Here is a 25,692-nt window from a genome sequence, read left to right on the forward strand (position 1 = left end):
ATGGTTTTACAGGTAAAGTATTTAAGACCAATAAAGTTCATCTCAAACCGAATCCGACGGTCGAGATTTCACCTGCAAAGCTTGCTTGACACCGGATACGTGTTCAATGGTCAACGGATCAGCTACGAGTGCCGTTTGAGGTTCAAACTTCTGTTTCTGAGGTTACCTCTCTACCGTTAACGTCCGTTAGTGTACCTTTTCGACTTTCCACTTTCCAAAAGATAACGACGGCGTTAAATTGGTCTATTTACTGAACCAGCTTAACCAGAATTAGATTACATTACATTCAGCTGAACCAACTGAAATCTGTGCTGATGGAGAAATATCGGTTCGGTTTGGTTGACTTGTTCATTAGTGATTATAATTATTAAAATAAACCGACCGGTTCAGAAAATAGGTTATTAAAGGTAAAAAGAACGGCAAGTAACGGTGTGACGTCAGCTGAAGAAGTATTCGTTATAATAGTAGAGAGAGAGAGATTATAATTTAACCCTTTTTATGTTTTTTTTTTTTTTTTATATTTTCTTTGTTTCGATCAAGTCTTCTCTTTCTCTCTCTATCTCTCTCTCTGGTTCAACGGGCAAAGTATTTTTCGAATAAAGGTTTGGTTTTTTTTTAACGTTCCTTTCGGCTTCTTTCTTCTTCTGCTGGTGAATTCGTGTATCTATCTATCTCGATGAGCTCCACTTTGAATCCAGCGGCTTCTTCTCCAGATGAGGTTTGTTTTGTGTGTATCGAATCTGATTTTTAAGGGTTTTGGTCTTGTGATCAGATTTTAGTGAAATTGAGTTCTTTGTTGTTTGCCTCTGTTACCAAACGAATTCCATTTTTTTTAAATAGGGCTTCTTTATGAATTCCTGAGGTTAGAATTGTTATAAACCCTAAATTTTTGCTATGGTTGGTGAATGCTTGAGTTGTTTACTGAATTCTTAATTTGTGAGATCTGGGTTCTGTCTGCTTCGTGTTTTACGATGATTGGTTTTTTTAGGGTTTTCTCTGTTTCTCATCAAATTCTGGATTTTTTTTCAGATGGATCTTCAGGAAGAAGCAGGTGAAGTGAAAGTTGAGGATCAGTGTGTAGAAAACAAGCAATCAACACCTGCTTCGTGCTCTTCTGTATCTGAAGGTAGTGCTGGTAGTTCTCACAAGTCACCTACAATTGCAAGTCCTCCTGCCACAGTTTCACCAACTCATAGATACCTCGGGTTAGTTATTCTTCTTCTGCATCTCCACTCGTTTGCAAATTTGAATATTTTCTCTAGGAGATTGATGTTGATAATGTTTGGTATGCAGGAGGACGAGTGGCCCTATTAGGCGAGCGAAAGGTGGATGGACTCCGGCAGAGGTTAGTATTGACTAGTGATTGCTTTCACTAATATCAATTGTGGATTAGTAGTTCGAAAGTCAAGATGAGAGTTGTCTTACTTAATGCAGGATGAGACATTGAGACGAGCAGTTGGCACGTATAAAGGGAAGAGCTGGAAGAATATAGGTAAGACTCTTATTCTTTTTTTATTCTAGTTCTCATAACAAAAGTAATGTTAGTGCTACAACATAGTCCAGAGATTTGTGGTTGGAATATTAGAAACGGAGTCTTGTCTGAAGTTATAGATATTTTAAATGCCTACTTGCTTACAGTAATTATTAGTTCCATACTCTTGTCTCTGTAGTTTTATGTGTTTCTCTTGAAGGTTAACTTGATCATCTGAGGCTGAGCATCTCGTAGAAAGACTTTCTTTTACGTTTGTTTCCTTTTTTTAACCAGCGAGTTCCATGAAGCATTAAGTATTGTTGTTCTTATTGTTTGAATTGGTGTATTCATTTTTGCAGCGAAATTTTTCCCTGATAGAACTGAAGTTCAATGCCTGCACCGGTGGCAGAAAGTTCTAAATCCAGACCTTATTAAGGGACCTTGGACACAAGAGGTTGATTCTGTTTCTGACTTATTTATTGTTTGGCTTTCATTTTTTTGTGAAATACTAAGGCGCTTTAAATTTCTTGTTTTGCAGGAGGATGAGAAAATCGTTGAACTCGTTGAAAAATACGGGCCTGCGAAATGGTCTGTTATCGCACAGTCTTTACCAGGTCGAATTGGGAAGCAATGTCGAGAAAGGTAATTAATTCATATGAGCCAAGCATTTTTCTTTTAGTTATATTGGAAGCTTTATTGTGTTTTGATATGTATGCAGGTGGCACAACCATTTGAATCCTGATATTAACAAGGATGCTTGGACCTCAGAGGAAGAAGTAGCTCTCATGAATGCTCATCGAAGCCACGGAAACAAATGGGCTGAAATTGCTAAGGTCTTACCTGGCAGGTATGTACTTTTCTTGGCATGCGTCAATGGAGTTAAGACTCTAGAGAAGGCTTAGCTTCTGGGTTTAATGAAGGGTTTACTTAAAACCTGATGCAGGACTGATAATGCAATAAAGAACCATTGGAATAGTTCACTGAAAAAGAAGTCAGAATTCTACTCAATGACTGGTAGGTTACCACCACCAACAACAGCAAAGAACGGTGTTCCTGATAGTGTAACTAAACGTTCATCGTCCTCTCAGAAAAGGGTTTTTGGTTCAGTTACTCAAACCTCATCAGGAACTACAGATAAAAACAATCCCGATGAAGACAGAAATGGCCAAATAAACTCTACTGTTCCGGTCGAAGAAGTAGTAGCTGCTTCACGAATGACTGGTGTTAATGAGTATGCTCGTTCTCCTCAGTTGCCTAACCCAGAGCCATTGCCAGAGAATGGTGGAGCTGCAAATAATGGTTATCATCTGTACTACACGCCTCAAATAGAGTATTACATGGCGTCAGAAGTGGATACGCAGCGTATGTATGGGTATGAATGTGGTTGCAGTCCAAGCGCATCACCAGTTAGCTTCTTCACTCCACCGCCATGTAGAAATGCGTACAGTAACGGTTCAACTCCAAGAAGTCCTGAATCTTACCTGAGAGAAGCTGCTAGAACTTACCCAAACACACCATCCATTTTCAGGAAAAGACGACCCAGGGTTGTTGTTGAGGATAACAACAATGCCGAGAAAACAGATGAAGCTAAAGAGGTTGATCAAAAGGTGAATGATGGTAAGGATAGTTCAGAAAGCCCTAACTGTGAAGAGATTCAAAAGAATGGATCAAATGCTTACAATCTATCTCCTCCGTATCGGATAAGATCGAAAAGAACAGCAGTTTTCAAATCAAGACAGCTTGAGTTTATATCTGCAGAGGAAGAGAAAGCTGATGATGAAACCAAATCATCTGAGAAAGATATGTTGATTGATGGAGATTCTCAACTCCTAGTCTAAACAGAGACTTGTCTTTACACGCTGAATGTTGTTTCATTGGTTTTTATATTCTTTTTTTATTTTTGGGTTAAAGCTAGAGATGTTAGATGTATTTAATCCAAAGAATAATTTACACCTCATATTGAGTTCGGTTTGGTTTTTCCATAATAACACCTCATAAGTGTTAAACCCCAACGAATTGTATTGAGGTTTTTGATACAAAGACCGAAACTTGGGAGTTTTTGCAGATCCCTAGCGAGGAGATATATGGAGGCTCAGAGTACAAAATCGTAGAGTATGAGAGAACTGTCTATGTGAGGTTTGAGGCGAAGAATGTGACTTACAAGCTGCATAAAGGTAGATGGCGAAAGGCAGACTTGGCGATAATGAATCATGGATTGAATCTTCCTTATCTATATCATTTTGTGATAGAGAATGTTTTCTACCGTTATAATAAAAGGAGGATCGATTGGTATGACTCCAAAGAAAGATCATGGACAACTTTGAAGGGTTTGGAAAGATTACCTAGCACTTTATCACGTTCTAATCGTCTTAAATTGGCGATTATGGTGGAAAAATGGTACTTTTGTGGGAAGAGTATGTGTTTGTTAACAACCATCAAGAGACGATAATTCGGTGTGCGGAAATTGCGATTGAGAAAAGCCAAGAAGGAGATATTTGTGGGATACTAGGGTGGTTGGACATTGCGTCTACAACCAGTGGCCTATATAAACTAGTGCATGTTCTTGCTACTACTATTTGATGGATATGAATCTTGCTTATGTGAACATTGAACCATTCATTCACCGATGTAAGGAATATCACTTTGGTTTTATTTTATTTTTTCTAAATTACATTCAGAGAAGACAGAAGTGTTTTAGATAAGATCAGCTACATTCATTGGCATCTCGTCAATCTGAGTACTGTAGTACTGCTCAATGTCCCGGAGAATCTTGATATCGTCGTTTTTAACAAAGTTGATTGCAACACCCTTACGTCCGAAACGACCAGACCGTCCAATACGATGGATGTAGAGCTCACGGTTGTTGGGAGATCATAATTGATGACAAGAGAAACTTGATGAACATCAATCCCGCGTGCAAATACATCTGTTGTGATCAAAACGCGACTCTCACCTGTCCGAAACTGATTCATGATCTCGTCTCTCTCCTTCTGAGGCATGTCCCCATGCATTGATGAGACAGTGAAGTTGCTGCTCCTCATTTTCTCACTAAGAAAGTCCACTTTTCGTTTTGTGTTGCAGAAGATAACAGCTTGAGTGATGGTAAGTGTGTCATAAAGATCACATAGTGTCTCAAACTTCCACTCCTCTTTCTCAACAGAAATAAAAAAGTTTTTTATTCCCTCAAGAGCCAACTCATCACGCTTCACAAGTATCTTCACCGGATCCGTCATAAACTTGGTTGTCATCTCCAAAATCTCGTGAGGTAGAGTTGCAGAAACCAAGCAAACCTGAATATCGGGTGGAAGATATCTGTAAACATCATAGATTTGGTCCTTGAATCCTCTGCTTAGCATTTCATCTGATTCATCAAGAATCAGAAGTTTAATAGCTCTGGTGCGTAGACTTCTCCTCTTTATCATGTCACAGACACGACCAGGTGTTCCGGACACAACATGGACACCATGCTCCAGCTTCCTGATGTCTTCTCCAACGCTCTTCCCACCAATGCATGCATGTGCCTGGACATTGCCGTGTGATCCAATAGCTTGTATCGTCATCTCTGTTTGTGAAGCCAGCTCTCTTGTTGGGGATAATATCAAGGCCTGAACCCTGCAATCAGATATACCAAAAAAAAAAAATATGAGAATAAATTTAGAGATAACTTGGCAGAAAAGTTAAAATTGGAATTAGGTCGAGAAAACGTACTCTCTAGACGAAGTGTCAACGACTTGGCAGACAGAGAGAGCAATCATAGAGGTCTTTCCCGTACCGGACTGAGCTTGAGCAATGACATCTCTCCCTTGGAGAATCGGCATGATCGCCCTCTGCTGAATGGCGGAGGGCTTCTCGTAACCGTACTCGTATAAACCACGAAGAACATTCTCTTTGATACCCATATCTTCGAAATTCGCGATGGGCTCGACCCCTTTGGTCGTCTTGAAGACCAACTTGTCTGTCATCCACTCCCCTACCACCTCTCCCACGGTCTCCACGGCCAGGATTCGCAGCCATAATCTATACCCTAATCGATCTCTGTTTAAAAGTTGAAAAGCTCTTTGATTTTGTATTCAATTAAAGAAAGTTGTGAGCTCAAACAACACCAAGGTCACGTTTATATAGCAAAAATTCAACACCCTTTTCCTATTAAAAATATGTTTCTAATAAGGAAAAACCCCAAAACCGACTTTAACAATATTATCAACAACAAAAAAAAAAAGGAAAATTACGAAAAGGAAACAATAAAACAATAACAGTGACTTTTGAGTCACGCTTTACCGGCGGCGAGGGTAAAAAATACCGACTTTAGCAATAAAATTCCTTCTTGAAGTTTTATGGGCCAAAGAGTCCGGCCCATATCAACATGAACAATGTTGCTTCCAAATGACAAATGCTAAAAATATCCAGGTTATAATAGTTACATTGCTTCTGTACTCAAGAGTTTGAAGAACCTCTACATATGCAGTTTATAGCTTCTTTATAATGAAGCTAAGGAAACTACTGTACAAGTTTCAAGTAGACAAGGATTGCATGACATACTTATGTTAGTTGCGGGCTTGCGGATGTAATATTGCTATGTTAGTTGCGGTCTTGCGGACATTCTTTAGCCCGTTTTTGCAAATGTAAATCAATAAATCCCACTGTTCAGATAGAGAAGTTGATGTTATGGCCTGTTGAATTCAACATCAACATTCGACTTTTCATACTATACTTTAATCAGTTAGCAACGACAAGTTGTGACTAAATAAAAATTTAAAAAAAAAAAAGAAAGTTGTGACTAAATATTTGAGAATAAAGTGAAAAACAGAGTAAATATTACAAGGCTCTTGTTTTGAGTTAATGTCATAGAAGAGATTGAAACTAGAAACTGAAGACAGATAAATCATTTTAGATTGGATCAAACTTGCATCATTTTATTAAGCAGAGCCACCAAGTCAGGATTCTCTAATCCTGCAGCCACACGTTCTTTATCCCCAAGTTGTTTATTGACTGCATTATAACATCAATTTGAGGATCAAACTCAAAACATTTACTTAAAAAAAAAATTGAAAGTTTTATACCTGTCTTCTCTTTATCATGACTCCCTGGTGCTACTCTCACATCAACCTGAGATTTCATTACAACAAAAATTAGCTTAAAGATTAATTATGAAGACTCTTAATAAACAAAAATTGAACACAACATAACAATTGTTATGTACCTTGAATCTAGCAGGTAGGCTTTGTGCAAGTTTTGCTAAGAGGCAAAGACCAATAGGGGTTGGCAAGTGACAGTGCGGAAGAGTTGGAGTGAATGTAATTCTGTAAAACGATAGCACAATTAATAAACTGGAATAAAGTAAAAATCACAAGATTTGTTTTGTTTCTTTTACCTAACGTAACTCTTGTCATCATCAACTTCAACTGATTCTTCTGTAAGAATATTGAGGTCTTCTAAAGAAAGCTTAGGATGCTCTGGATCTCTGATATCTCTTATACGATTTGTAGATTGTTAACGAAAAAAAAAGAAAAAAAAAAGAGAGAGATGATCCAATATCAATATACACATAACTATGAGAATTTCAATTGTTTTAGTTAGGAATTAAAAAAAGTCAAGGATATCAAAAATCTCGAGCTGATCTATTGGGTCTACTGAAAACTCATCGGTATTGCTCTGATCAGTACGAACACGCCTTGGTCTCTTCGGATAAATAATTGGGTTCTCATTGATTAATACAGAATCCATTTTTTTCTCTCCTGAACGCATAAACCCTAACGATCAATAAGTTATCGAATGAGACGTGGGAACCCTCAATAAACCTAATAAATCCAACAACAAGCGATTTGACCTAATCGGACACGAATATTTTGCTAGATACAATCTGAGTCATAAAGTTTTTTTTTTTTTTTTTACCATGAGTCATAAAGTTAATTATACAAAATACAAAATCATATAAAGACGACGTCGTACTCTCTTTCATGTCATTCTCGTATCCAATTTTCGTTTTTTTTTTTTTTTGTCGTCTAGATTTATTATTAATTGCAAATTATGAGAACTGTTACATAGACGATTCTACAACTGACAATTCCTTCCGACCCTTACTAGATCCACGACAGACTACACTTCCTTCTTCATGATCTTGATGAATACCTTCAATGATCCACGACCTGGCGACACTTCCTTCTCTGCGTAGAATCCTGGCGAACAGCTATAATTGTACATCGCTGGAGATCTCCTGCACACTTGCCTCCATTAATCTGCAAATTTGTTAATAAATCGCAATATCTGGGACTCGAACCCCAGACCTCTTTGTATAGAAGCATTAATCAACCCTTAGTCAACCAATGGGCCAAGGGGGCTTCCACATCCAATTTTCGTTTTAACTTTTCTTTTTTTTTTTCTTTTTCAGAAAGGAAAATTTCTTTTACATAAACTAGGTTTTCCTATTCGAAAAGTTAACTAATGAATACATGATAGATAAGGAATAATAATTCCCTATATAAACACTTTAGGTGGTGTTGGCAAAAGAAAACAAAAAAAAAACACTTTAATTAGGTGAGATTGATCATCGAGAGTTCTGGATACATAAAAGAAGAAGTTAACGGAAGGAACAAGCGCAAGAAAAGGCCATCCACAACTACCGCAAGTGTGCACTTCCATAGCCATGAATGGAGAAGAGAGACCTTGTGCACTTCCATAGCCATGAATGGAGAAGAGAGACCTTTTAAAAGAAGACGGATGACAATTCTGATGCTACCTGATGATTTGCTATTCAACTGCTTAGCCCGCATCTCAAGATTGTGTTACCCAACTCTCTCTTTAGTCTCCAAGAGATTCCGCTCTCTCCTTGCTTCAACTAAACTTTATCAAACCTGAACGCACCTAGGCCGCACCTAGGCCGCACCGAGAGTTGTCTTTATGTGTGTTTACGGCTATTTACCGAAACTAGCCAACTACGTTGGTTCACGGTCTCTCAGGGACCATTTAACTCCAAAAAAAAATTGGTTCCGATTTCATCTCCTAATTTTCCATCTGCATTGTGGTCGGAGGCTGCTATAGTTGGTTCTAATATCCATGCTATTGGAGGATTAGTAAATAAGAATGCTTCGTCTAGCGTCATGGTCATGGATTGTCATTCTCACACATGGCGTGAGGCACCAAGTATGCTTATGGCCCGTGAGTCCCACTCTGTTTGCATCCATGATGGGAAAATATATGTAACAGGAGGTTGCAAAAATCTTGATTCAACGAATTGGATGGAGGTTTTTGATACGCACAGGCCCGACTCTATGCATGTGCTAGAGGTGTTCATGCACAGGGTCCTTGTAATTTTGTCTCTTTTATTATAACTAAATTTACTAAAATTAGGGTCTAAAATTTCTTTTTATAAAAAAAAAACATAGGAAATATGGGCCAATTATTTTTTCCAACTCAGGGTCCTTCAATTTTTTGAGCCGGCCACGCAGACCCAAACTTGGGAGTTCTTGCAGATCCCTAGCGAGGAGATATTTGGACTTGAAGTACAAAAGCGTAGAGTATGAAGGATCTGTCTATGTGAAGTATGAGGCAAAGGATGCGACTTACAAGCTGGCTAAAGGTAGATGGCGAACGGCAGACTTAGCGATAAATAAAGGATGGGGTACTTCATCATCTCATTATTGTGTGATAGAGAACGTGTTCTACCGCTATAATAATAGAAGGATCGAATGGTGTGACTCCGACAAAAGATTGTGGACAACTTTGAAAGGTTTGGAAAAATTGCTTATTTCTCATGTAAACTTGGTGAATTATGGTGGGAAAATGGCTGTTGTGTGGGTAGAGTATGCGTACGGTAAGAAGGATGAAGAGACGAAAATTTGGTGTGCGGAAATTGCGATTGAAAAACGCGAGAAGAGGGAGATTTGGGGAATGGTAAAGTGGTTTGACATTGTGTTTAGAACCAATGAGCCATATCATTTTGCGCATGTTCTTGCTACTACCGTTTGATGGATCTGAGTCATGATCATGAAAACTTTATTGAATCATTCGCCAATGTAAGGAATATCACTTTGTTTGGTAATAATTCTCCAAAATTTTGAAAAAATGCAGGACTAATGAAGAACTATCATATTTTTATGGATCATAAAACAGAGAGAATTAAAAACTAGTATCATATTTTTATCATTCAACTGCAAGTACAAACTCATCACATGGCAGAGACATCTAAAAGATATTGATCAAAACACACACAAAAGAGTATTGTCGGCTAAAAGATAAGCTGCAGGCTGCAGCCATTATTACACATAAACCAAACCTAAAACACCATTAAGGTTACTTATTAAATAACTTAATTAAATAAAGACTTGATTATCTCTGCTTCTTATAAATTAAAAAGGGTCTTCATTTACAGGTGCAAGGGTCACACTTGCAGTCAGATCCACACTTGCAAGCATCGTTCTCAGCGTTGTTACTCTCGCCTGAAGCCTCGTACTGATTCTTCATCGCCGGTGCAACGCCCAAGACAAAAGTCTCAGCTGTGGTTGTCTCGCCGGAGAATCCCAAGTCAGGGTACATTTTGCAACTGTAACAATCGTAACAAAACCCATCAATATCCGTTAAAAACAGAGAACGTGTAATTCAAAAGAGTTGTTATTATTTTTTATCCTAGAAAAATCTCTCAAAATTTCATAAACATCTCCAAGAAACCAATCATCAAAACAAGATCGATTCAAAGTTGTTGCATGTAACGATTTAAAAGGAGAGGTTGGAGACTTACCCTCCACATCCGTTGCCGCACTTGCAGCCAGATCCACAACCGCAGTTTCCTCCACAGCAAGACATTTTTCTCGAGAAAATTCAAAGAAAGAACGAATAAATCTCAGAGGGAATTTTACTAAATTGATCAAAATTTAGAAACTCGAAATGATCGCAGAATGAAAATTAACGATAGAGGAAGCTCTCAAATTTATAAGCTAAATGAGATTAATAATGACCATACACGTGTCGAGATCTCTCTCCGCTCTTATCTCCAGAACTAGTTCTTTATTTACATATTTACCCTTAGCGCATTGATTCTCGTACGTCGGTTCAATAATTGTCTGGTTCAAATAATTGTGGAGTGTGTGTCGATTCTGGTGCGTTCGAGAGAGTACCGAAGTTCCGTGTGTTACGGTCTTATCACCGTTTAGATTCTCACCGCCTTTTATGCAGATCTTTATTCTACGGCTGCGATCTATTAACCTCAGTTGTCCACAGAGATCTCGATATTCCTGTTTTTTTTTTTCCTTCGATATTCCTGTTTTTTAATAATCGTATTTTTCGATTTTTCTACGCTAGATATTATTAACAGGGAAATATCTAAAAATATCTAAAATAAAGAATTTTTAAAGTTCTTGATCCCTATTATTACTTATTAGACTTCTTTTTTGTCGTTTCTAAATAAAAGGAGAAAATGTGTTGAAAAAGAGAAGGAGAAAAACTCGTTTTTTTTTTCTGTCAAAGGAAGGAGAAAAACTTGAAAGGGAGATAATTCATAAATGTATTAATGTGTGGTCAGGAGAGAACGTAGCAAAATTCAGTTCCCGAATCTTATCCGAGTTCATGGAGAAAGTAACTTATAAATCTATGCAATTTATAAAATCTTTTCTGACAAATGAATGTTTAGAGACTTAGCTTGGATGAAAGTGATAGTACGAGCTTAAACACGGTTTATATCGATGAATCACTACGGCTACAATTACGATTTATAAGTTTAAGTGTTTAACTATAGTTGAATAGAAAATTATGACTTTATTAGAGATTTAGAGGCCAAAGTACATCGGAGAAAAAGGCCAAAAATTTCATGTACGAGTAACATAACGTGATCATTAATCTGCGTTTAGAATATATTCTGAATTTCTTGCGTTATATATAGTTTTCACTAACCTATATGGCTATATTGGTAAACAAATGCAACATAGTTAAAAATATACCGAGTAACAACAAATAATGATAAAAACTCGATGGAATCCAAAAAAAAAAGAAAAATTATTTTAAAGTTACTTTAGTAAGAGTCTATTCAAAAGATTAATATTCACATGGAAGATCTCCAAATTCTTCCTTCAAGTGAAATCACAATCACAGAAACATCATCATGATACCTCCGGCGATCTCCTTGTGGTATCTCTAGCAATTCATGAAAGTCCATGCCTAAAAAAGAAACTTGCACGTGAGTTTATATAATCAATTAATCAAAGACTCCGTTTTGAATCTTGATTGCATTTGCCTTTGCGTTTTGTTCTTAGATATTACCATATTTCTTGGCGGCTCTAAGGAGGACTTCTTGAATGAGATGTTGAGCAGGATCGCCTTCAGGGAAGGCTGATATGAATGAGTCGACCTCGAAGATGGCTTCCTCGTTCGAGAAGTATTCGTATAATCCGTCGGAGGAGAGGATGAGAAATTTGTCACGTGATGTGAGTCTGTGGTGGTGTAGCGACGGAGAGCACGTGATGTACGGTGATGTTCCGACGTAGTCTATTCTAAACATCTCGAGAAGCGCCTCGTTCCATTTTGGCTGAGGAAACACATTTTACATAACTATATTCATCAAACCGAATAAAAACAAGGATCGGAAACCAAACAAAGTTTTTAATTGTATTTCTGTTCCTACATTTTGATATCTTAAAAAACATTAATGTAGACAAATAATGAAATAATCCAAACCAAAAACCAAAAAATATGTGAATCATCGTGTATATACCTGTTTAAGAAATCCAGCGCCAAATGCACGAGTGACCTTGAGATAACCTTTTACTCTATCATTCTCTATTGCCAATGCATCATCAGGATGTTCCTTCTTGATTCTTGTCACTTCCTGTCACGTAAAAAAAACATCAAATCAGTTTCTTGTTCTTATTGATCAAACAAAAGAATTTCAATCAGGAGTCGTCGCAAAAGATTTATACCTCATCAACACTTGTGCTATGTTCCTTATTGAGCTGAATAGGAACCAAAAGACTCAATCCTCTTTCTGTGACGAACAATGTCTCTAATGGACTCTCTTCTTTGATTCTCTCAAGGTCCTTTTGCATTTTCTTCATCCCAAGATCCGGTCTTCTAGCTAAAACCGCTCGGCTATCTCCAACGCTCATCACGTAAACATCTTCTCCTTTCATCAATGTCACAAGAACGCAAGATCCCATCAAGGCTAATTCTGGATTCTCACTAACCATCAGATCAAACGATTCCTCTGTTTTCTTCAACGCTTGTTGAAGAGCTCTAAGAACGTCTTTGTGGTTAATCATACCCGAATCACATTCCTTGTGATTACTTTTAATATTATTAGACTTGTTGCTTGAGTTATGCTCCCACTCGCACCTCCATTGCAACTTCTTCACGTCACTCGTTATGTTTCTTGATCCACAAGCAACAATGTTTCCATTCATCGCATGGCAGTTTTCTTGATCCGAATCGGATGCATGCTCGACCGAACTCTTTTGTAGATATTCGGATTCATACTTGTCGTTCCATTGCAACTCTTTGAGCTCTCCGAGCACAGCGGTGTAGAGATTGTTGAGAAGATAATCTGGTGGATCAGGACCGTTGAATCCGTCGTAGATTCCAACGAAAAGCCAACCGTTTTCTTCCGAGAGGATGACGTGTACTCGATCTTCCCCTGCTTTCCCCTGCGCCCATTGAATCTTTGGCTCATCTAAAGCAGACTCAGTTTTTTCTTCTTCGGTTTTAGGGTTCTCGTGGCTGCTTAGAATCGTGCCTGAGTAATTGTTCTCAGGTCTACCTTGATCGGAATCTGATGATTCGTCAAATGAATCGGAATAGTTGATCGGTTCGATCACGCTCTTCTTCGAACAAGATAAGTTGTTAGATACCAGATTCGTGAAAACGTTTTTGAATGTAAGAAATTTATTGTTAGGTTTTGGTATCGTAAATGATTTGCTTCCACTTTTCTTCAGTTTTGCTTTCTCCTTCTTCTTCTTCCCTGAAACCAACCCGCTTTCGATCGGACCGGATAAGAACCGGCGTTCGAATTGACCCGACACGTGAACCGGTTTTTTTATCGGACCGCGTGGCACAGGCTGGAGTGGCAAGGAGGCGAATCTATTGGAGCTCTCGAACGCAGAGGCTAATCCAGACGCGTCTGTTGACGAAGAAGCTGAAAGCGCCGTTGAAGTATTGGCGCTAACGGAGGCGCCGGAGATTGAACGAAAAGTGGTGGTGGTTCCGGGTATCGGGTCCGGTTGGAGGGGCGGTTCCGGCGGGAAAGAAGATTTTGATCCGGTGAGAACTGGACGAACGTAGCAGAAAGAGTGGCCGAGGTTTTCTTGAATCAGTCCGACTCCAACATCGTATCGACTGGAAATTTTTCCGGCGGTGGTTCCGGCGCAACAGCCACTAAAACTCGCGACTCTGTTTCCCATTTGAGAATGTGGGATTACGCAAGTATTAAACGGCACCGTTCAGTGAAGGAGAAACTGTGTCGTATCGTGTCGCATAATGGAGGCGACACGGCGTCGTTTTTGTGTTTGTCGAGACACTTATGAATAGCAGCTTTTTGGCTATTTATGTTGGAGTATTTATGTTGGAGTTCGAGCCAAATGGTGAAGAGAATGAAAAGAGTTGACTTTTAATGAGGTTTATTCTCTTGGAATTATCTTTATTCCGATTTTTATTTGAATTGGTAAAAAAATTCATGAAGATTTGACAAGTTTAATAATATAAGAGACTCTATGTCCACGAGTTCCTCTACCATTAATCCATATATATTTCAACATTGTTTTCTATGAGAAAAAAATAAAAAAAGATTTACCCTCTTTGCAATAAGATGTGAATATATCTTAAATAAGATTATGATTTTGCGATTATGGAATTAACTCATTTTTTCACTATAAACCAAAGTCCAGTTTTTGCGATTATGGAATTAACTCATTGTTCATTTAGATACATTTGTATTTTTATGATACGAGGGAGTTGACTTTTAAAGAAGGGTACATGTGGTTTGATTTTATAAATAGCACAAAGGTATGAAATTATTAAACTAATGGAATGCAAAAAGTCAAATGATTTACATGTTAATTCCATGACTAGTGATGTGGTTAGACCAGTCACAAGGAAGAAACTAAATGCATGAAACTTGCTTTAGCTTCTCTCTAGAGAAGGCAAATATGTGTGCTAATTACTTTGCAAATTAAGCTATTCAAAATTAAAAAGTGTGAATAAAAAAAACAAAACTATCCCCTCTCGTTTTCGAGTTTTAATGCAAATTATATATTATTTTAATATTTTATGATTATTAATATTATGCAGTTTATTTTATGATTAGTTGAACTTTTAAAAAGTAGATTTTTTTAATCAGTGTGTTTTTATTAAAACGACTTATATTATAAAACGGAGGGTTGGCTGATTTTTCAGCCCTTAACTATTCGCAAACTCAAGGAATCTCCCTATACTTTTTTCGCTCTTAAAAAATCACCAACAACTAACAATTTTCTCAATTAAACATCACATACTTTCGGATTCATCTGGATAAATACGCCTCCAATCGAACGGCCATTAAACCGGGTTTAACCACAATTCGCGTTTACTCTACCGCGATTAGGATTATCCGTTTGATTACCCATGACCCGAGTCGTTTTGACTCTTCTCTTTATTTTGAGAAATAAATGCTCCCTGGCTTTGTTTTGAGAATTCTACGCTCTAACCGGAAACCGCCATCGTCATCTTCTACTGCAGTTTCAGAGAATGAACAGAGAGAACTACTGGAGACTATAACCTCTAATCTTCCATTAGATAAAAGCTCCATCTCCTCAACAACGAGATTCCTCTTCGGCTTGTTACGAACCGCCATCATCCTCAACGCCTCCGAGTTTTGTCGTGATCTGTTGGAGAGAAAGATCAGAACACAGCTAGAGAGAGCCACGCTCGACGATTTGCTCGTCCCTAGCTACTCATACCTTAACGAGACTTTATACGATGTTGATTTGGTAGAGAGAATCTTAGCTCACTTTCTCGACACCTTGGAACAATCAAACACCGCCGTAGTCGAAGCTGACGGAAAATCTCCGTCGCTTATGCTCGTCGGGAAATTAATCGACGGATTTCTCGCTGAGATCGCATCCGACGCTAATCTCAAATCGGATAAATTCTACAATCTAGCCATCTCACTCCCAGATCAAGCTCGTCTCTACGATGACGGACTCTATAGAGCCGTCGACGTATATCTCAAGGTAAATCAATAACATTCAATGTGAAGAAGATCCGAGAAAAAATGGATCTGATAATTTCGTTTTCTTCAATAGGCGCATCCATGGGTATCGGAAGCAGAGAGGGAGAAGATCTGCGGCGTGATGGATTGTCAGAAACTGACGTTGGAAGCGTGCACACACGCCGCGCAAAACGAGCGGCTTCCGCTACGAGCCGTCGTACAAGTTCTCTTCTTCGAGCAGTTACAGCTCCGGCAATGCTCCCTGGCTTTGTTTTGAGAAATAAAGAGAAGAGTCAAAACGACGTCGTTTTAACTCTCGGGTCATGGGTAATCAAACGGGTAATCCTAATCGAGGTAGAGTAAACGCGGATTTGTGGTTAAACCCGGTTTAATGGCCGGTTCGATTGGAGGTGTATTTATCAAGATAAATCCGAAAGTATGTGATGTTTAATTGAGAAAATTGTTAGTTGTTGGTGGTTTTTTCAGAACGAAAAAGTATAGGGAGATTCCTTGAGTTTGCGAATAGTTAAGGGCTGAAAAATCAGCCAACCCTAAAACGGAGAGAGTATTTAGATTTTTTCAGATAGGAAATTATTATTAAAAAAAAGATACCAGATATTCTTGAAAGAGCAGCTGGCTGCTTACGTTGCAATATGCATTTGCATGAACTCTGCAATAAATTTTCTTTTCTTCTTTTGAAAAATTCAACATACCATGTTTCTGTTTTTTCACAAAATGATATTAAATTACTAATACTGCTACTAGTTGATGAGAAAAACTCGATGAAATGCCATGATCAGGACAGAGTATTCGAACATTCAGTTTTTTTAATTAGTTTACAAGGCAATAACCATATATATATATTATGATTAAGCACGTAATTATATTTGCGGATCCTTAATGATAATTTGTCAACGAATACGGGATTGGATAGAACGTGGAAGCAAAGAGTTTTGCAATTAATTCCACCTCTGACTTTTGCTTATTGTGAAAACTTTTAACTATTTGTAAAAGAAAAATGAAGAAGAGTTACCACCCCAAACATGCTCATTCACTCTCCATTCTTGTTTAGACTTTTGGAGATACGGTACCTCATTCATATGGTTCCTCACATCCATACTTATATAATTCACGTTTTGGTTATAAATAAAAGAAAAACATGCTGCATGTTCAACAAGAGGTATTGCACGGGTATGGACAATCGATTAGCTTCACCGGTTTTCGGTTGAAGTACCAATCACCTACAGACTCTGCGATCGTCTGTTCCAACAACAACAAAAATAAGAGACATGAACTGGGTCAGTTCATTTGCTAGAGGAGAGGCTCGAGAAAAGAATGCGTCAATTGTCTTTTTTTGTTTTAACCTTATTTTCGATTCTTGTTGAGGTTGGGGAGTGCCATGACTCTCTTATCTGGCAATGAGAATTGCACGAATTTATAAACATCCCACCCTCTTTGTTCTCATGAAATTCTCCGATCGCATCGATCAGAGAACTGCGAAAACCTGCAAAATCATAAAAGATATATATACCGAAGATCTTAGTAAAGCCGAAAAGAGTTATAGATGAGAATTTTGATACATATAGAATCAATTTTCTCATCCGGGAGCGACATCATTAAGGTTTACCATGTAGAACTTTCATTTGTGCGGCATCACATTCCTGAATATTGAGTCTACAAATCGCCCATCTTTCATCTAGATTCGGAGAATCTGGTACCAGTCCATTTTGAATCTGAATATGTGCTTAGTTTTAGTAAAACAGTAATCATGAAACCAAAATGGACACAGGGAAATGGTTGTCATGCTAGGATTGGTAACTCTAACTTGCCAATAATCGTAGGCTGTGTTGACAAGAAATACCGGAGTTCTTATGTTTTTAAGCGATTCTTGAGGAAACAGACACTGGAAACCGAAATTAAGAAGTCTCAGAACCAATCAAGAAGTTAGGCAAGGAAGATTTTTCAAAGGAATAGACAAGACCTACCTTAGATGGTTCCATTTTGGCTACACAATTCTGATCCAAGCTCCTATCTACGCGCTGGTGGTGTCAACCGCAGTAACCCAACCCAAAAACATGACATGTTCTTGCTTATTTCAATGAAGAAATCAAGATAATATTGACAGAAATTGAATACAAACCTGCAGGGTAACAACATCATGAAAGAAAGATCCCATTGTTGGGTTTCCAAGCACATCAGGCCTGAAATGAAGGAAAATAGTCATTGTTAGCTGATTTCACATTGACAGTAACTTCCTTAGCTCTGTGGGAGCATCATCAGAGCACTGAAACTCGTGACCAAACACAGACATAAATGTTGTGTAAAAGTCATGACTTGTGATAAAAGGAAGTTTACATACAAGTTGAGAATATAGCCTCCATCGGAAACACATTTAACAGTTGCATCGTTAGGCAGATGGTCTCGAAAGTAGTCACAATGTATAAGAGTAGCCAAGCCACCAGCAGAACATCCTGTGAGAATTGCCTGCAATTTATCAAATGTGTAAAACAAAAGGAAACACTTATTGGAATTACAAAACAGAGACTTAAGTTCTACAAATTCAGATTTATATATAAAATAAAGAGGACGTTACATGTTTCGCATGTGACATGCCCATCGACAACAATTCATCCATAATTGTCTCCCAAATGAGCTGCCCGCGGAAGAAAAGCCGTTTCATTCTGAGAAGAAAGAAAGAGAGTCAAAGAATCATGAAAACTAATCAGCTTTAATTGCTCTCATCCTACCAAAAGCGTTTATTACCTTGAATTCAGCTTCAGGGTGTCCAGAAAAACAAGCACCATCACAGTACCGAATCATAATTCTGTTCCAGTTAAAGAAGTCTACAAACAAACAACAAAGACAAGTATATAGATTCAAAGAAACTACCACATACAATGGAGAAGCTACTAGAGATTTCTCGTACGTACCAGGATTTTGAGATGGGTCACTGCTTAAAACGCCTTGAAAGGGAACTTCATGTTCAAAGAAGTTGGAAGAACCTAACCTAGTCATTGCTCTAGAAGAACATGACTCAATTGTACGGCACCCGCCTCCACCCTTTTACAAAATCTCACTCAAATATATTCTAACTCCCAAGTAAAAATAATTCAAATTCAGTCAACAAATAAGAAAGAATATATACCTCTAAATAAAGAAGCCAGCTTTTGGAGCCAGATCCTGAACCCTTATGAAAGTGATAACCAGGCAAGCTTCCATCCAAGCAAACTGCGAAAAAATAGTATATAAATACTCCGAAATTTTAAAAATTCAAACAAAAGAATGAAACTATCGGAGATAAAACAGTACAAGCTCCTCTGTCTTTAGCTTTACTCGACAACTTCAGTTTAACTAGATCGCTACGATCAATGGAGGGGATAGAGTCTGAAGTCGAATCGAAAGAGAAAGAAAAGGAAAACACATCAAGACTATTCCGATTGAAGCGATAAGCCAGTCACTCTTAGACCATGTTCTGCATTGTAGCAGAGAGTGAATCGCCATTATAGAACAGTAGTAAGTAAAATGTTGAAACTTGTGTTGATTTTGTAAGGAAGTTTCTCAGTGATCAAATGTACGTTAGAAAAATCTAGTTGTATCTTTTAGAAATTAGTATCAGCCTCCGCATCTGTTTGAAAAAGATACAACTCTAGATGTAGTTGGTTGTTTTTTGAATCAGCTCTAGTGAGAAATTCAATGGACTACATATGTTGACCGCAGACTTGTAACTTTTGAATATTCCACATACTTTTTTTTAGCAATAGTGCATCTTTGGTTTGGTTAAAAAATGGTGTTTATGACATGCTTACAATTATAACCCTTTTTGACCCGGTAGTCAATTGTATCAATCCGCTTACGTTTGAATCGGTACAGTTACTATTGCAGCAGGTTCATATTTATGTTCTCATTATTAACATGGCAAGTTTCTGCAGGGGAAATCCATGTTCAACAAGAGGTATTGCACGGGTAAGGACAATCGATCAGCTTCACTGGTTTTCGGTTGAAGTACCAATCACCTACAGACTCTGCAATCGTCTGTTCCAAAAACAACAAAAAGAAGAGACATGAACTGGTTCAGTTCATTTGCTAGAAGAGATGCTCGGGAAAAGAAAGCAACAGATTGCGTTAATTTAAAAACAAAAAACCTTATTTTCGATTCTTGGTGAGGTTGGGGAGTGCCATGATGACTCTCTTATCTGGCAATGAGAATTGCACGAATTTATAAACATCCCACCCTCTTTGTTCTCATGAAATTCTCCGATCGCATCCATTAGAGAACTGCGAAAACCTGTAAATCATAAAAGATAGAGCTGACAAAACATAACTTTTGCTCCAAGGAAGACCAAAGATCTAACTTATGCTCCAAAGAAAACCGAGGATCTTAATAAAGCCGAAAAGGTTTCTAGATAATCACAAAGGGACCAACAAACAGAGACCTTATCTACGGATTGTACTTTGAAACAGATGAGAATTTTGATAAACCGGTTTTATTTATAGAATCAATTTGCTTATTGTGGTGCGACATCATTAAGGTTTAGTAATGAGTAGATAAATTACCATGTAGAACTTTCATTTGGGCGGCATCACATTCCTGAATATTGAGTCTACACATTGCCCAATATTCATCTATATCTGCAGAATCTGGTACCAGGACATTTTGAATCTGAATATGTACTTAGTTTTAGTACAACAGAAATCATAAATTGCAGTAAAACCAAAATGGACACAGGGAAAAATTCTCATGGTAACCTGCCAATAATCGTAGGCTGCGTTGACAAGAAATACCGGGGTTCTTATGTTTTTAATGAATTCTCGAGGAAACATACACTGCAAACCGAGATCAAGAAGTCTCAATACCAATCATAATCAGGCAAGAAAGACTTTTCAAAGGAAGAGACAAAACCTACCTTAGATGGTTCCATTTTGGCTACACAATTCTGATCCAAGCTCTTATCTACGTCCTGTTTGGTATCAACCGCAGCAACCCAACCCAAAACCAAGCAAAACATAACCATGACATGTTCTTGTCTATTTCAGTGAAGAATTCAAGATAATATTGACAGAAAGTGAAAACAAACCTGCAGGGTAACAACATCATGAAAGAAAGATCCCATTGTTGGGTTTCCAAGCACATCAGGCCTGAAATGAAGGAAAATAGCTTTTGTTGAGAGTCACTGTTTTCTGATTTCAATAACTTCCTTAGCTCTGTGAGAGCATCATCAGCATCATTAAAGAACTAATGGAAAGAGCACTGAAACTTGTGAGCAGCACAGGCATAAATCTCGTGAAAACTTTGTGACTTGTGATAACAGGCAGTTTACATACACGTTGAGAAAATAGCCTCCATCGGAAACACATTTAACAGCTGCATCTCTTGGCAGATTATCACGAAAGTAGTCACAATGTATAAGAGTAGCCAAGCCACCTGCAGAACATCCTGTGAGAATTGCCTGCAATTTATCAAAAATGTGTAAAACAAAAAGAAACATTAATGGAATTGCAAGACAGAAACTTGGATTCTACAAATTCAGAAAACATGAGGAATCTCTAATTGATAGATAGATGGAATTGCAAAACAGACTTTCATGGTCACTACTAACACATTTCCCTTTATAAGATGAAGAGGACGTTACATGTTTCGCATGTGACATGCCCATCGACAACAGTTCATCCATAATTGCCTCCCAAATGAGCTGGCCGCGAAAGAAAAGCCGCGTCTCATTCTGAGAAGAGAGAAAGAGAGAGTAAGAAAACATGAAACTAATACAACTAAGAGAATCTATAACCCAAATTACCTTGAATTCAGCTTCAGGGTGTCCAGCAAAAGAAGCACCATCACAGTACCTTATCAGAACTCTATTCCAGTTAAAGAAGTCTACAAACACAACTAAAGATTAAAGACCTACCATATACAAAGCAACAATGGAGAAGCTACTAGAGACTTGTCGTACCTGGATTTTGAGATGGGTCACTGCTTAAAACACCTTGAAAGGCCACTTTATGTTCAAAGAAGCTGGAAGAACCTAAGCTAGTCATTGCTCGAGAAGAACATGACTCTATAGTATTACACCAGCCTCCACCCTTTTATAAAATCTCACTCAAATAGATTCTAATTTCCAAGTAAGAAAATTCATATTCAACCATTAAATAAGAAAGAATACCTCTAGGAAAAGAAGCCAGCTTTTGGAGCCAGATCCTGAACCCTTATGAAAGTGATAACCAGGCAAGCTTCCATCCAAGCAAACTGCGAAACAGCAATATAATTACTCCGAAAATATTAAAAATGTAAAGCAACTTTTTTCCGAAGAATGAATCTTTGGAGGTAATACAGTACAAGCTCCTCTCTCTTTAGCTTTACTCGACAACTTCAGTTTAACTAGGTCGCTACGATCAACGGAGGAGTCTGAAGTTGAATCGACGGAGAAAGAAAAGGAAAACACGATCAAGACTAGTCCGATTGCAGCGACAAGCCATTCACTTTTAGACCATTTTCTGCATTGTAGCAGAGAGCGAATCGCCATTGAAGAACAGAGAGGCAAAGAAAGCTAGCAGTAGTAAAATGTTGAAATTTGTGTTGCTTTTGTAACGAAGTTTCTCAGTGATATCAACTATACGTTAGAAAACAAAGCGGATGATCAACTATACGTTGTTTTATACAACTGGGGATGTAGTTGAGTAGTTGGTTGTTTTTTAAATCAGCTCAAGACAAAAATTTATCGTTATTTTAGTGGGAAATTCATTGGACGACTTATGTTGACCGTAGACTTCTGACTTTTCCAGACTTTTTTTCCGCATACTTTTTTTTTTTTTTTTTTGCAATAGTTCTTTATGTTTGGTGAAAATCATCAAGATCTGCTGCTCTCAATCTTTCATAACTTCGGAACTTCTTTCCACATAAAAACTAAGAAATCCTCTAAATACGTTACAATCATCAGCATATACATATGTGACTCCCAAGTGGGCAATATGAGTATAATCAATCAACAATTGGAGACGACAGTAACATGAAGATTGTTAATTACTGCATGTTGCTTTTGTAATAAAGTCTCTATGTGATCAACTACACTAGGTAACATAGTGTATATGTGACTTTCTCTGGTTTATCTTCAGCTTCAAGAACGTGCAAACCTTTTAGGACTCACCTGGATTGAGGATTTTGAGGAAACGACTGCTCCCTGGATGAATAAGCTTCTGGAGAATCGAAAAAGTCCACAAGCAGAGGGATTGGTAAAATGAGAGTATAAGGCAACTTCAGGTGAAATTCATGTTGTAACAAGAAGGATTGCATGGGTAAGGACAATCAATTAGCTTCACCGGTTTTCGGTTGAAGTACCAGTCACCTACAGATTCTGCGATCGTCTGTTCCAACAACAACAACAACAGTAAAAAGGGACACGAACCGGGTCAGGTCATTTGTAAGAAGAAAGGCTCGTGAAAGCAAGCAACACGTTAAATGTCTTTTACCTTATTTTCGATTCTTGGTGAGGTTGGGGAGTGCCATGTCACTGACATGACTGTCTGGCAATGAGCATAGCAGGAATCTATGAACATGCCACCATCTTTGCTCTGATGAAATTCCCCAATCGCATCCATCATAGAACTGCGAAAACCTGTAAATTAAATAGGATATATATCAATAGAGCTAACCATACTAGAGATTAGCTTATGCTCCGTGGCAGATCTATGGCTACTTCACAGCTTGCTCATATCTACTGATTGTACTTTGAAACAGAGGATACTTTTGATAACAAGTTACAGAATCAATTTGCTCATCATTTAGCTTTATTAAGGAGTAAATTACCGTGTAGAACTTTCATCTGTGCGGCATCACATTCCTTAATATTGAGTCTGCACTTTGCCCAACTTTTATCTGGATCCGCAGAAGTTGGTACCAAGACATTTTGAATCTGAATATGTGTTCAGTATTAGCGAAGTAGTAAACATGAATTGGAGTCAAATCAAATGAAAGCATGCAATAAGTGCTGCTCATTCTTGGATTGGTAACTCTAACCTGCCAAAAATCGTAGGCTGGGTTCACAAGAAATACTGGAGTTCTTATGTTTTTCAGGAATTCTTGAGGAAACATACACTGGAAACCGAAATCAAGAAGTCTCAATACCAATCATAATCAGGCAAGAAAGATTTTCCCAATAGATGAAAAATACAAAATCAAAGTAAGAGACAAAACCTACCTTAGATGGCTTTGTTTTGGCTTCACATTTCTGATCCAAGCTCTTATCTACACCCTGGTTGGTAAAAACCGCAGAAACCCAGCACAGAACCAATTCAAAAACCCATGACATGTTCTTATTCATTTCGATGAAGAAATCAAGATAATGTATCACAAAGTAAGATTTCATCTATTGACAGAAAGTGAATGGAACCTGCAAATTAGCAACATCATGATAGAAAGACCTCATTGTTGGGTTTCCAAGGACATCTGGCCTGAAATGAAGGAAAACAGCTTTACTGAGACTGAGAGACAGTGTGAGCTGGTTTCACATCAACAGTAACTTCCTAGCTCTGTGGAGTATAGTCAGCTAAAATTTCTAGAAAATTTACCAAGCGTGCTTCTTAAAACTAGTTTAGACCTAAAGAACTAAAAAAAGAGCACTGGAACTCATGAGTCTGTCAAAAAATTCATGAGAAAAGGAAGTTGTATGAGCAGAAACATACACGTTGAGAAAGTAGCCTCCATCAGAAACACATTTGACAGCTGCATCTTTTGGAAGATGATCTCGAAAGTAGTCACAATGTATAAGACTTGCCAAGCCACCAGCAGAACATCCTGTAAGTATGGCCTACATTTACTCAAATTTACAAAAGAAGAACAAAAGTTAATCTGTAGCAAGTTACCTAAGTTAAGTAGGCGAATTCGACAAAACGCAGAAGAGATATGGAAGATCTTTCTAACATAGATGGAATATTGGAGTGCAAGACAGACTTTCATGGTAACCAGAAGCACAGTAACAGATTATTTTTTATAAGATAAAGAAGACGTTACCTGTTTCGCATCTGACATGCCCATCGACAACAGTTCATCAATAATAGCTTCCCAAATGAGCTGACCCCGGAAGAAAAGCCGGGTTTCATTCTAAGAAGAGAGAAAGGGAGAGTAAAACAAACATGAAATTATTGAACTTTAATTGCTTTCAACAGAATCTGACTCAAAACCTCAATACCAAAAGCCTCATTACCTTGAATTCAGCTTCAGGGTGTCCAGCAAAAGAAGCACCATCACAGTACCTTATCGCAACCTTGTTCCAGTTAAAGAATTCTAACACACAAAAAAAGACAAACTACTTCATACACAAGAAGTCTATAAGAAGGTCAACTACAAAAGACAACAATGTAGAAGCTACAACCGATTTCTGGTACCAGGATTTTGAGATGGGTCACTGCTTAAAACACCTTGAAAGGCCACTTCTTGTTCAAAGTAGTTGGAAGAACCTAATTTAGTCAATGCTCGAGCAGAACATGACGCAACTGTGTTGCACCAGCCTCCACCCTTATATACATTACACTCAGATTCACATAAATTCTCTCACCAACAAAAAAAAAAAAAAAAAAAAAAACGAATACCTCCAAATGAACAAGCCAGCTTTGGGAGCCAGATCCAGAACCCTCATGAAAATGGTACCCAGGCAAGCTTCCATCCAAACAAACTGCGAAATTGAATCAATTTCAGTTAAAAATCCAAACTTTCAAAGAGTAAGACAACAAATGAGAGGATTAGTAACAGTTACAAGCTCCTCTCTCTTTAGCTATACTCGACAACTTCAGTTTGACCAGATCGCTAGGGAATATGATTGGCCGAGATCGGTCAACGGAGGGGACAGAGTCTGAAGTGGGATCGATGAAGAAAGAGAGGAAAAAAACAATCAATACGAATCCGATAGAAGCGACAAGCCAGTCACTCTTAGCCCATTTTCTACACCGTAACAGAGAGCTAAACCTTGGAATCGCCATTGAAGAAGAACAATCAAAGGAGAGACACTACACTGTTTCAAAATATGTTAAATTACATCAGTGGGACACATGATTGAGACAGCCCAACCGAATG

General features: G+C 38.0%; 8 protein-coding genes, 1 long non-coding RNA gene and 2 pseudogenes across 10 annotated transcripts; 3 read left to right on the forward strand and 8 right to left on the reverse strand.

Moving 5' to 3' along the window:
* Nucleotides 1-59: 59 nt before the first annotated feature.
* On the forward strand, nucleotides 60-3,456 carry LOC110230027 (transcription factor MYB3R-3). The gene is made up of 8 exons (XM_021031653.1): nucleotides 60-718; nucleotides 1,030-1,205; nucleotides 1,294-1,345; nucleotides 1,435-1,492; nucleotides 1,831-1,925; nucleotides 2,010-2,113; nucleotides 2,190-2,318; nucleotides 2,415-3,456. Exons 1-8 carry the CDS (start codon nucleotides 677-679, stop codon nucleotides 3,307-3,309), a joined length of 1,551 nt encoding a protein of 516 aa, XP_020887312.1. The 5' UTR covers nucleotides 60-676; the 3' UTR covers nucleotides 3,310-3,456.
* Nucleotides 3,457-3,541: 85 nt separating this feature from the next.
* Nucleotides 3,542-6,235, reverse strand: LOC9318683 (annotated as a pseudogene). Its single transcript, XR_002333274.1, has 2 exons — nucleotides 5,180-6,235; nucleotides 3,542-5,083 (listed from the first exon to the last, which is right to left on the reverse strand). The product of XR_002333274.1 is annotated as a DEAD-box ATP-dependent RNA helicase 2 (transcript).
* On the reverse strand, nucleotides 6,235-7,340 carry LOC9320797 (protein AE7-like 2). The gene is made up of 5 exons (XM_021031654.1): nucleotides 7,072-7,340; nucleotides 6,843-6,951; nucleotides 6,672-6,771; nucleotides 6,532-6,577; nucleotides 6,235-6,460 (listed from the first exon to the last, which is right to left on the reverse strand). The coding sequence occupies exons 1-5, from the start codon at nucleotides 7,214-7,216 to the stop codon at nucleotides 6,369-6,371; spliced, it is 492 nt and encodes a 163-aa protein (XP_020887313.1). The 5' UTR covers nucleotides 7,217-7,340; the 3' UTR covers nucleotides 6,235-6,368.
* Nucleotides 7,341-7,839: 499 nt separating this feature from the next.
* Nucleotides 7,840-8,228, reverse strand: LOC110230058. The gene is made up of 2 exons (XR_002333308.1): nucleotides 8,172-8,228; nucleotides 7,840-8,133 (listed from the first exon to the last, which is right to left on the reverse strand). It is a non-coding gene; the product is annotated as an uncharacterized LOC110230058 (long non-coding RNA).
* LOC9320798 lies at nucleotides 8,130-9,789 on the forward strand (annotated as a pseudogene).
* LOC9318684 (metallothionein-like protein 2A) lies at nucleotides 9,585-10,375 on the reverse strand. Its single transcript, XM_002884686.2, has 2 exons — nucleotides 10,206-10,375; nucleotides 9,585-10,010 (listed from the first exon to the last, which is right to left on the reverse strand). The coding sequence occupies exons 1-2, from the start codon at nucleotides 10,268-10,270 to the stop codon at nucleotides 9,830-9,832; spliced, it is 246 nt and encodes an 81-aa protein (XP_002884732.1). The 5' UTR covers nucleotides 10,271-10,375; the 3' UTR covers nucleotides 9,585-9,829.
* Nucleotides 10,376-11,203: 828 nt separating this feature from the next.
* On the reverse strand, nucleotides 11,204-14,120 carry LOC9320799 (probable protein phosphatase 2C 36). The gene is made up of 4 exons (XM_002884687.2): nucleotides 12,376-14,120; nucleotides 12,171-12,284; nucleotides 11,720-11,984; nucleotides 11,204-11,617 (listed from the first exon to the last, which is right to left on the reverse strand). The coding sequence occupies exons 1-4, from the start codon at nucleotides 13,846-13,848 to the stop codon at nucleotides 11,502-11,504; spliced, it is 1,968 nt and encodes a 655-aa protein (XP_002884733.1). The 5' UTR covers nucleotides 13,849-14,120; the 3' UTR covers nucleotides 11,204-11,501.
* Nucleotides 14,121-15,043: 923 nt separating this feature from the next.
* Nucleotides 15,044-16,036, forward strand: LOC9320800 (BTB/POZ domain-containing protein At5g66560). Its single transcript, XM_002882572.2, has 2 exons — nucleotides 15,044-15,654; nucleotides 15,727-16,036. The coding sequence occupies exons 1-2, from the start codon at nucleotides 15,091-15,093 to the stop codon at nucleotides 15,907-15,909; spliced, it is 747 nt and encodes a 248-aa protein (XP_002882618.1). The 5' UTR covers nucleotides 15,044-15,090; the 3' UTR covers nucleotides 15,910-16,036.
* Nucleotides 16,037-16,558: 522 nt separating this feature from the next.
* Nucleotides 16,559-19,496, reverse strand: LOC9318685 (pectin acetylesterase 4). Its single transcript, XM_021031596.1, is given in 14 exon segments — nucleotides 16,559-16,892; nucleotides 16,997-17,136; nucleotides 17,260-17,365; nucleotides 17,458-17,535; nucleotides 17,618-17,671; nucleotides 17,773-17,833; nucleotides 17,992-18,116; nucleotides 18,226-18,307; nucleotides 18,309-18,313; nucleotides 18,396-18,475; nucleotides 18,563-18,692; nucleotides 18,778-18,860; nucleotides 18,942-19,055; nucleotides 19,058-19,496. Coding segments are annotated over 14 exon segments (1,224 nt in total). The 5' UTR covers nucleotides 19,134-19,496; the 3' UTR covers nucleotides 16,559-16,802.
* LOC9320801 (pectin acetylesterase 4) lies at nucleotides 19,469-22,275 on the reverse strand. Its single transcript, XM_021031597.1, has 12 exons — nucleotides 21,964-22,275; nucleotides 21,791-21,873; nucleotides 21,581-21,710; nucleotides 21,425-21,504; nucleotides 21,263-21,352; nucleotides 20,955-21,079; nucleotides 20,708-20,768; nucleotides 20,537-20,590; nucleotides 20,379-20,456; nucleotides 20,187-20,292; nucleotides 19,775-19,917; nucleotides 19,469-19,664 (listed from the first exon to the last, which is right to left on the reverse strand). Exons 1-12 carry the CDS (start codon nucleotides 22,148-22,150, stop codon nucleotides 19,575-19,577), a joined length of 1,227 nt encoding a protein of 408 aa, XP_020887256.1. The 5' UTR covers nucleotides 22,151-22,275; the 3' UTR covers nucleotides 19,469-19,574.
* Nucleotides 22,276-22,496: 221 nt separating this feature from the next.
* LOC9320802 (pectin acetylesterase 5) lies at nucleotides 22,497-25,662 on the reverse strand. Its single transcript, XM_002884690.2, has 12 exons — nucleotides 25,376-25,662; nucleotides 25,212-25,294; nucleotides 25,008-25,137; nucleotides 24,827-24,906; nucleotides 24,634-24,723; nucleotides 24,306-24,430; nucleotides 24,014-24,074; nucleotides 23,822-23,875; nucleotides 23,641-23,718; nucleotides 23,431-23,536; nucleotides 23,094-23,239; nucleotides 22,497-22,988 (listed from the first exon to the last, which is right to left on the reverse strand). The coding sequence occupies exons 1-12, from the start codon at nucleotides 25,596-25,598 to the stop codon at nucleotides 22,881-22,883; spliced, it is 1,284 nt and encodes a 427-aa protein (XP_002884736.1). The 5' UTR covers nucleotides 25,599-25,662; the 3' UTR covers nucleotides 22,497-22,880.
* Nucleotides 25,663-25,692: the final 30 nt, after the last annotated feature.

This window comes from Arabidopsis lyrata (assembly GCF_000004255.2).
Source record: "Arabidopsis lyrata subsp. lyrata unplaced genomic scaffold ARALYscaffold_3, whole genome shotgun sequence".
Lineage (NCBI taxonomy): Eukaryota > Viridiplantae > Streptophyta > Magnoliopsida > Brassicales > Brassicaceae > Arabidopsis > Arabidopsis lyrata.